This window comes from Anguilla anguilla, chromosome 1 (assembly GCF_013347855.1).
Source record: "Anguilla anguilla isolate fAngAng1 chromosome 1, fAngAng1.pri, whole genome shotgun sequence".
NCBI classification, from domain to species: domain Eukaryota; kingdom Metazoa; phylum Chordata; class Actinopteri; order Anguilliformes; family Anguillidae; genus Anguilla; species Anguilla anguilla.
This window is the reverse complement of record NC_049201.1, coordinates 66,087,252-66,098,229: the sequence shown is the minus strand read 5'-3', so window position 1 is coordinate 66,098,229 and position 10,978 is coordinate 66,087,252. Positions and strand designations below refer to the sequence as shown.

The following is a 10,978-nucleotide window of genomic DNA, read 5'->3' as shown; positions in this document are numbered from 1 at the left end:
TCAGAGCACAATCTATTCACGGAGAAAAGTTGAGCTGGGGAAGAGTAACAGCCTGATCTGCTTTGTGAACAACTTCTATCCGGCTCCTGTCAAAGTGAAGTGGACCAAAAATAATGTTGAAGTGAAGGATGGAGTGACTCTAAGCCGCTACTATCCAAACCCTGATTTCACCTTCCAACAGTTCTCCACTCTCAGCATCACTCCCCAGGAGGGGGATGTCTATTCCTGCAGCGTGGAGCACAAGGGGCTTCGGGATCCCCTAACCAGGATCTGGGGTAAGGACCCAGTGTAATTGAAAATTGAAGAATATTTTAAGCAAAGCATTTTGGAAGCTTCTTGACAAATAACATATAGACTCATTATTTCTAACATACTGACACAGTTCTTCTGTTTGAGTAGATCACATTATGCTACAATTGTTCCCTGTGATGAATGCATCTCTGTATTAGTTATATTGTAGACTGTGTCAGGGCCTCAATGGATGAGTCAATTTACAAGTTGGTAAAAATTGGTGCAAGGGCAACAGAATGTATAAAAATAATTTAAGAGATGGAATAATATTTGCCTGTGATTCTCTTAGGTTCAAAACAGTTTCTTGAGTCAAAAGACGCTGACGTTTCATTCACCATGTCCTTTGCAATAACAGTGAGAACAAGTGATGGGCAGAAAGATAAAGCACCTGGCTGATATATGACACTCAAAAGATAGTTTGAGTATGTGTGAAGCAAGCAACAACAAAGACAGAAGTTAGCAGTTAGCTACAAATGGGAAAGCTTCTCAAACATTAGATTGCACACTGATGTATCAGAATAATATGTTCTAATTAGTTCCACCAGTTTATCTCCACCTGCTTTCTAGCTTTCAATAGCCTTTTAGTTAAGCAATGTGTCAAACAATTATGACTGAACCACCCGAATTCTATACATTAAGTCAATACTGATAATTAAGCACATTTGAAATTAAAAAATGTTTACAAGTGGCATTATGTTAAATACAGTTTGTTTATATTGGACTGTGGACCTGTGACAGTATTTTGAAGGTTACTTTTTGTTCGATACAGTGGGAGATACTCCCACTAAATTTGAGAGCAGTTATATGACACAACATACAGATGAAGAAATATTTTTGGGTCTTACTCAAAGGAAAAAAGATACTTGTCCACTGTAACCAATTATCGATGCAGAAAGGTTAGTCTCTTCATTAGAGGTGTTTTCACCAAGTAATGACAGAAGACACTGTGAAATAACTATGATTAAATTTAATCACAGAGTCTTGAACCTTGGAGAGAGCACAAAGTTCAGGGAAGTTAAGGGAAATGTGACTTTGAGTTGATTAAGATTGTAACATCTTTGTTCATCCCTCTCTGACCACAAATATGCTGTTAGTTATTTCTCTTAAATTGTGATATTTATTGCAAAGCAGCATTCTGTGGCATATACCTGTATACATCTTCTGAAGCGGTCTCACTGATGGAACTGTCCTGCTGTTATTCCATTCATATTTAAAAACGCATATGCAATTTGGGATCAAATTTTTCCACAGGAATATTTGCACTTAAGAATGGATATGATAAATTGTGAATGACATCCAGCTGCCCCTCAAAGCCACCTTGTTGCTGACAGATGATTTCTCCCTTGGTGTTGTTCTGAGACCTTAAGTGATGTTTGTTTTTAATTGTTGGGCTGTTATATTCTTTTAATAAATTATTGCTCAATTGCTGGTTGTGCTGGAAGGTGGACACTGTTTCACTTACATTCCAAGATGCAGAGTATACATTAGATCCATGTTCACTCTCTTCATATTAGGTTAACTAATCATTTTTATTGATAGAGGCCGAACCTTGGCCCAAGTTATAATGTAGGTAACTCTGGGTGTCCACAGACCTGAGTTATTTTACTGATTCTCTACGCACAATTTAGTTATTGGTATTGTCTCACACATGCTTTAGGTTTCTTTTGATAATTTTCAACTGATAATTGAACAGTGTTACATTTAAAAAAAATTTATACAGCAGTATATGATATCTGGTATGTTTTCTTAATGGAAATTGAGTATTTTTGTACAAAAGCAAAAGGCAAGCCTGTGCAAGTATTTTCTCCACGTGAGAGTACAAGGTACTCACGCATAAATATTCTCTCCACATGAGCAAAATACACTCGTGTGTATTTTCTCAACTCAAGCAAAAGGCACTTTTCCAGTGAATATTCTCTCCATGCGAGCAAAAGGCACTCTTGCACAAGTATTCTTTCCTATGAGTATTCTCGCAACGTGAGTAAACATCACTCATGCATGAGAATCCTCTCCAGGTGAGCAAAAGGCACATGCACATGAGTATTCTCTCTACGTGAGCAAAAAGCACTCAGGCTCTTAAGTATTTTCTCCACGCAAGCAAAAGACACTTGTGCACAAGTATGCTCTCCATGTAAGTAAAATATACTCTCACACACCAGTATTCTCAAAGAATTAATTGGTTACTACTCATTCCCAGAACTCTGTTGTGATTGGCTGATACTCTGTGTGGAGGATCTTATTTTCATCCTTTCCTTCCTCGCAAGATTTGTTGTTAATTGGCCACCATACTCATCTATGCAGGACACAGAGCACTTTTCATTCAGGTGTATTAACTGCATTCAGTGAGATGGAGTCAAAATGTATGACTTCACAATTCTCAGATGGCATATCTGTGTGTATGAACCAAGAAAATTTGTCTTATGACAATCAAAGGGAGAGATGCTGAAACGCATAAACATAAACCTGTTTTACCCCATATTGACCTCTTGTGACAGAAACAATGCTCTGATCATTAAAAATGGTTTTCAGTAGTGAAGAATGCATGCAAATAATTTGAAGTCTCCAGAGAAGACTCCTCTAGTCCCACGAGTGTCTACTTGGAAATTTGAGCCTTTATGCCACGGGCCAGCCCTGTCCACTGTAACCAGTTAACTGTGTTCTGCATGGATGGTACAAGTATTATGCATGCATAATAAAAGATTTGTACCTCAATCAAGGGTAGAAGAGCAATGTTGTGCCCAAGATTTGGACCTAAAACCAAGCACCATATATATGTATATATATAGGCCTATATATATACCACTTTGAAGGATAGCTAGTTTTGACATTTTCTTTTATATTTTTCAGTCTTCTTAGCAAAGATTGTTGCTAGAAAATGTGAGCATCTAAATGATTCACTTTTAGATGTATTTTGCCTGAATGAAACTCCTTTCTTCACACAGAGCCTGAAGCTAACAATGAATCAGACATGGCAGAGACAGCATTCTGTGGAATAGGACTGACCCTGGGTCTGCTGGGAGTGGGAGTTGGAACTTTCTTCCTCATCAAAGGAAATAACTGCAACTAAAAGAGGTATTATAATTTATGCACCAAACATTGACACAAATTCAATTACAATAAATATGTGACTAAGGTGCCTAGCCAAAATTAATTACATGTAGTGGTATGCAAACAGAAGAAGCTTTGTTTATGATCAGTCCTGGGAATGTGGTATTCTCCATCCGACTTTGTAATTATGTAATGGGTACTGGAAGGTGTAAAAATGAGAAAATATGATAAATCACTCAATAGCATTTACAGTAGGAGCATATAGTATTATAGGAACATATAGGAACATACTGCATAGTACTGTGGGAACATATGGTATTGTAGCACAGTAGACGTAGTATGGCCAATGTCATATAAGCCTAATGTTTATCAATACTGTAAATATCACTGGTTATAGTTTAGTCTGGATAATCGCAGAGCTCTTGCCATTTCTAATAATAATCCCATAAACATATTTCATACCTGTAGAATAACTCACTGTCAGAGTGAAATTTACTTTGAACAATTTCAAAAGAGATTAAAGAGATTAACCCTAATTAAGAGTAACCACAATGCTCTTCTTCTTTTACTTTACATTATAATTATCTGTGGATTATCAAATCATTATCAAAAATTGTGGGAGGAACATAGCTACATAGGGGGAGCCTATCCTCCTCTGGCCTGCCTGGTATAAAGTCAAGGTAGAATGGATGGTAAAGGAAATGTGATAAGGGAACTGTGAGGGGGCGGTGTGGTTGTGGTGCCGGCAGCAGGCGGAGAGAGGGGGGAGTGGTTTAGCTGGCCGGCAGTCACAGCTGTGGGCACTTACGTGATTGATTCTAACCGTGATCTGTACTGCCTGCAGTGAGACCGGGAGGTTTTTCACAGCAGATGCACATGGTGCCAGACAGCAACAGCAACAGCCACAGCCATGACTACAGCATCAGCATCAGCACCAGATACCGCAAATGTCGCAATCAAATAAAACCGTGTGCATCCGTCGTGAAAAAAACTCCCGGTCTCACTACAGACAGTACAGATAAAGGTTAGAAGCAATCACGTGCCCACAGCTGCGACTGCCGGTCGGCCATCTTTTCGCCTGCAGCCGGCACCACAACCCTCACAGGATCCATTACAGCAAATAGTTCAATGGGTTGAGCAGGTTACTGTTGAGGTATTAAACTTGCTGGTAAAGTAGAAAGTCCAAATGAAGGAATGTATTATGCAGTTCAGAGGGGCATAGTGATGTATCAGGAGCTCTAGGTTGTGTCAAAGGTGCTGTGTTAGGATTCCATGCAGTCAGGTACTAGGCCAAATGAGTGCATGGTGTGAATGCAAGTCTGTGAGAGAAACCGAGGGAAACCATCTCAGCTTCTATTAAAATTTTGCCGCCAAGTACCACTGCAAGCAGTAAGAGGCAAGTTTCAAGCCATTAAAGCAAGAGGATTATTTTATTGATTTCAAGGCAGAAGATGTGGTGATAATGGTAAAGAAAGAGTTTTCGGTGGTAATAAAGGTTTTAATGGCAGTTGTAAAAGTAGTTACAACCACCCTTGCAAATTGGATTTGTGGAATTAATTAACTGTTTGAAATTAATGAGTGAGTAGAGACAGGCCGAAGAAGAAATGATGCAGATTTCACACTGTAAAGGAGCTTCAGTTTTATTGATATTTTAAGAAAAAAGAAGTGAAGTGGGCTTTTGTTTGGTGTTCCTCAGCACAAAGCTTTTTGACATTTTGACATTTCAGATAAAACCAGCTGTGGGTGGTTAGTACCACACTGTGCTCAAGGTACACTATAAGTCCAAAGGTATGTGGACACCTGACATCCTACATCTCACCCAAATTATGGACATTAATATGGAGTTGGTGCACCCTTTGCTGCTATAACAGCCTCCACTATTCTGGGAAGGCTTTATACTAGATGTTGGAGCATTGCTACAGGGATTTGCTTCCATTGAGCCAGAAGAGCATTAGTGAGGTCGGGCACTGATTGGGAAATTAGGCCTGGCTCACAGTTGGCTTTCATATTGATCCCAAAGGTACTGGATGGGGTTAAGGTCAGGACTTTGTGCAGGCTAGGTAAGTTCTTCCACACCATTCTCGACAAAACAGTTTCTATATGGACCTTACTGTGTGCATGGGGGCATGCTGAAACAGGAAAGGGCCTTCCCCAAACTGTTGCCACAAATTTGGAAGCACAGAATAGTCTTAAATGTCATTGCATTAAGAGTTGTCCTCACTGGAACTAAGGGGCCTAGCCCAAACCATGAAAAACAGCCCCAGACCAAGGGGTGCCCACATACTCTTGGTCATATAGTGTATGTCTTTAAGCATCATATTTGTTTTTTTACTGCCATATGGATTACATTTTTGTACAATGGAAATGTGATATTCCATCAGCAGTTAGCTGTACGTTTAAGAATGAAACTTTTTTGATAGATGAAATAAGCGAATAATAAGCAAAACATTAACAAGACAGACAAACACTGCATTCACTAGTGTCACCAAATAATCATGAGCCTGTCTTACATTTTATGTTTCAGACCCTTTAAAACAAATTCCTTTTAAGTGATCTGGCAAATCCTGTCAGCCTATCTGACTAAATACTACTATTGCACATAAGCAACAAGTCAATAGGTGTAAACACCTAGTACTAACAGGCACATGGCCAACAAAGCACCTGGTTAAGAAGAAGTAAAAGTTGAAACTGGGTAAACAAGGGAAACACAGCACATTGAAGGGAGGTAAGAAGTCCCTTTCTAAAATCCTTCAAATATATCGAAGGGACCAGGGAGAATTTGCTCCCTCTGCCTACTACACTTTACTCCCAAAAGTGCATTCTTTTTTATGGGCTTTTTCAGCTTTATTGGATAGGATAGTGAGGAGAGACAGGAAGAATGGGGATGAGTGGGAGAGACGTGGATATGTTGTGCGGTCGGATGCGAACCATCGACGTCGCGGCTCACAATGAGCATGTGGATAGTGCTCTACAGGCTACGCCATGAGACACCCCCCAGAAGTACATTCTACACAGATTCTACATGCTCAATACTAACAATTCAGTCTTCCGAACTTCTCTAATATTCTCAATGCCCAAGTAGTTTTCTTATTGTGCACTCTCCTTTACACACTTTCTTCCCACTTAAAACTCAGGGCTTTTTATAAGAATCCCCCCTGTCTTAAATAAACTCCATTATCTCCAAAATGATATATTGTATAGTACACACATGTTTCAAAGCTTGAAAAAATGTATACCAAAAGCACCATTATGTGAAAGAGCATATTTATAGCAAAAATACTAAATCCCCTGATCCTATGGGAGTCTTACTCTGTAAACATACTGGACATATTTATTCTGGGAACCAAAAAAGAAATACAGTAATTGTTTTGTATTTTCTTTATTCTGTAGGGATTATATGTACTTCTGATACCAGGCGGAACCAGATTCATTTTTTCAATCGTAACCCAGGATGTATACAACACCAGATTAAAAGTGGAGTGGATTGAACAAGGCAGTAAAATCTGAGATGCGTTTTCCAAAAAGTCGGCCCAAATCTCCCGAAAACCTCCCCAAATAGCACCAAACGTCTCCAAATTGGATTATTGTATATATATTTTTTCCCAGCCATATTCCACTTCTAGAAGCTAATTCCAGTGATGGTTGTTCCCTCTGGAACAAAATGCTGTCCTTTTGGAGAGATTCTATGTATAAAATGTGTTCATGGTTAGTTATCACACCAACTAAATTAACTTAAAAACAACCTACTAAAACCAACCACCAAACCTCTTGGTTTTACCTTACCGAGTAATCTAAATTCAGCTGCCATACTTCTGTAAAACAGGCTTGTAACAGTAAACCTCCTGATGACAACAGAGTGAGGGCTCACAAGGAGGAAAATGACAAAAATATATAATCGAATCATAAACGAATTAAAATAATATTGTGCCCTTTATCACTACTGCAGTGTCTTTTTGCAGATAAACAAACAAAGCTCAGATAAGCAACCGATAAAGTGTGCGCTAAGCTTCCATTCATGCATTCATTCCATTCCGATGCAAAAACGTGAAGTGAGTCAGTACAGTAGAATAGCAAAGCCGTAGTTTCACCTAGAAGGATGTCGTAAACTGCGTTCGAAGTCTACACTGAGCTTGAAGAACACGACACTGTATGATTACTGTAACGTATATGGGGTTTCCAAGCAGGGGCAAAAGTCAAGACCCGCTTAGAGAGGGTCATTTTTTTCAGGTAGTACAGTAGCTTGCTTTTAGGCTATTTACTCGGCACTGGAATATCTAATTCAAATCATTTTTTCACTGTTTGTAAGGTAAGAGACAAACTGCACTTTTCGCATTTGAAATTCTATTTGCATACATAGAAAAGTTTGTGTTCAAATCCTCCTGAAAAGGTTTTCTGCTTAATGGAAATAATGCAGAATGCATGGTGACATTTGCTTGCCTGTGTACAAAGAGCAGATTGATTACTTAGGGCTCTGCTTGCCTGTGTACAAAGAGCAGATTGATTACTTAGGGCTCTGAGGGGGATTTCAAGATATCAATATCATCACTGTAGTGTTAGGGTGTCAATTTCAGCCATACTTTGGGGAAGGGGACTGCCTTGTTATTTAGTTTGTTTTTTAGTTTTTTTTTGTGATTTTACTGATTGAGACAGGGTTTTTTGCATCAAAGTGCAAAGAGTATAAGCTTTACAGTGGTGTAGGTGTTACAGCAGTGCGCCTTGAATTAGTGACTGATAAAAGCAATGATTTACCTGCCGGCGACCTCGAGGAATTCATTAGGTTAATTTATTTCCAGTTTGCATAAGTTGATTTTTGCATTGTTAATGTATCAATTGGTAAGTTTTATAACATTAGTACATAATTTTACTTGGATTATTGGCTAAACAATTGTTTACCCCCTAGAGTTACATCAGCCAACTGAATTGAAACTAATTAAATAATGTGTACATGGACATGAATCATTGATCAGCCCTGTATTCTGTGGCAAACTATAGCATAAGCTGTGCTTTTGACTGCATGCTACAATTGATTAGAATTCTAGTTTACCTTTCATTTTAGAATCTATTGCCACTGAGTTGTAGTATACAGACAAAATGCTTGTAGTATTATCAGTCAGGTGTCTTTTCTTCTTTTTTTGCTTTCCAAAACAGGAGATTTTAGGGTCTTAACTCTGGAGAATCACTACTAGTAATTCTCCATTAATAATTCTCAATTAATAATCTTATCCATTATAACATGCGCTAAATTTTTGCAATGCAATATAACTGGATAAAGGAATCCGTGCAAACCCACATTTTCATAAATGTACTGCCTTGATTAATTTCAAAAGTACCACAGGACACCACTTGCTAAATATCGTGGTTAAACACTCAGCTTATTTTGCAAATGTACTGTGAGTTTAATGTAAATGTTAAACATCAGTTGGTTCACATGAATTATGATAAGTCTTTAAATCATATTTTTTTTCATTTTGTCCAGGTCTTCATGAAGACTCAAGATCAAGACATGGAGAAGACTCATGAACTCATGATCAGTTTCTTCAGTGTGTTAAAATAAATTTCCTTCATGTTGTAAATACAGATTTCGCTATTAATAGCTATTTCAAAATACAAATAGTATACTGAATAATTTAGAAAGTGATCAGGCACCTATTTTGCGCTTCACTGATTTATTACAAAAGCCAACCTAGATAAAGAAGGGAAAAACAGGCGTATTACAGGAAACACTGGTCCTGCCTATATGGCCTATGAATCTAGTATGAATTTAAATGAACTGTATCTGTACCACTTCATATTCCCATTATAGTATATCAATATTAAACTAGAGAGTCATTTTTGAGGGAATTCCCAATTGTAGATACACAGTACACTTGTATAAACAGGTAAGACATCCATATGTAGTGAAATTGTGGTCAATCAGTTTTTTACTTGATAGCTTAAAAATGAGTTTTGGTGGCACTTTAAATAAGGCTTTGTAAATTTCCATGAATCAACCTTTTTGTAAATGTTAGGTGGTGATGTTCTTACTGTTAAATCAAAAATAAAAAGTTTACACCATTGACATTTTCATGTTATTGGATGTTTTCTTGTACTAGTGCATGTTACAAAACATTTGTCAAAATACACCAGTAATTTATTGAATGTTCTGATCAGATTTTAAGGGGTTGATATCTGCTTTATGACCAACATAAATATATAGAAAATGCATTTCTGTCACACCATAAATCTTTAAAGATGTTTTACCATTCTAACTCAACTGTCTTTACACTTAACAACAGTATTTACAATGTATTTCACCTACCTTTTATGTATCATTCAATAAAACATTTGGTAAGAACATAGCTATTAAACTGAAGTTTTTGAGCTGAACTGATTCCAGAGTATTACTTCTTCTCTATCAATAACCTGATTTACTGGATGTCGGGACCCCCCATGACAAACAAGGGACCCCCCATAAAAAAGAGAAGATTACGCTTGGGGGGAGGGGGGTGCATCCCATATTGTGTTATGGTTGCAATAAAAATAATGCAAATAAATGAACAATCCCTTTTGGGGCACAGCGTAGCGCTTCTTATTTGGCCTGTAACAGGAATAAATTTGTGAAACGTGCCATTCTATGTTACACCAGTACTTCTACCAGTGCGATCACAGTCAGATTGACAGATCAGGCTCTCTCTGCATGGACAACAGATGCTGACCAATCAGAACTCTCCCAGGAAACACTCCCAGGAACTCTCGCTCAGTCGTCTCCCGCTCCCCAGTTAACATAATGTGAAAGATGCTGAAGTATTTAAATGATAACAGAATAATAATTAATAACATAGCATGTGAGCCAGCTGTATGAGTACTTGTTAACAGCAGATCAATAAATACTGTTTGGCAGATCAGTCACTCGAAATTGGCATTTAAATGCTGTTTTTCAAATATTTTCTTTCCTGGGAATCATGCCCTCAGACCCCTCCAGCACTGAACTGTACCCTGGTTGCCAAACTACTCCTACGCTTCAGCTCCATTAAATCATTTTGTAAGTATTGATATCACACATATTATAAAAATTGCTGCATTGTTAAGTATGAATGCACAGAGTTGTGATCTTAGTCAATGTTTTTTTCCTACGAACTAGTTACTGACTACTATGTAGCTAGATTTGACTAGGAATTGTAGTGTTTTAACAAGTCTAAAAAAAGATATGAACAATTCTGCACGTTCAAGTGAGCCAATGTTATACTTAAGGGTGTCCCAATACCGAGTGAGCCAAATTGAGCGAAAGGAAGTGGTCGTTCAGCCACCCCCCCATATGGCAAGCCATTTTAACAATTATTAGCTTTGCGCGACAATCCAAAATTGCATTGGGATGGCAGGTATGCCATCCCGCCAAGTTACGCCTTGGCAGGGGCATGCCCCATACCTATACAGCACCGAGAGTTTGGCACTTTTCAGGGTTCCCCACAGAAATAACCACAACAGCCACAAACACTCAGCCCTTAAAAACTGTACATTCTCACCCCATTTCAACTCTCAGTGCTGTATAGGTATGGGGCATGCCCCCGCCAAGGCGTAACTTGGCGGGATGACATACCTGCCATCCCAAAGTATGATATAGCAAATTACAAAGAAGAGAGTGGGCAGCCCTGATGGGTGC

At 38.4% G+C, this 10,978-nt stretch overlaps 1 protein-coding gene across 1 annotated transcript in view; it reads left to right on the top strand.

The window, feature by feature from the left end:
• LOC118231292 (H-2 class II histocompatibility antigen, A-U alpha chain-like) overlaps window positions 1–9,397 on the top strand; it is a 12,944-nt gene extending 3,547 nt beyond the window's left edge. The window contains exons 3-5 of the mRNA XM_035424979.1: window positions 1–275; window positions 3,234–3,363; window positions 8,816–9,397. The exon at window positions 1–275 is cut by the window's left edge and continues 7 nt beyond it. Of these exons, the coding sequence (XP_035280870.1) occupies window positions 1–275; window positions 3,234–3,358 (400 nt within the window). The 3' untranslated portion in view covers window positions 3,359–3,363; window positions 8,816–9,397. The remainder of the gene's footprint in view (window positions 276–3,233; window positions 3,364–8,815) is intronic.
• The last annotated feature ends 1,581 nt before the right edge of the window (window positions 9,398–10,978 follow it).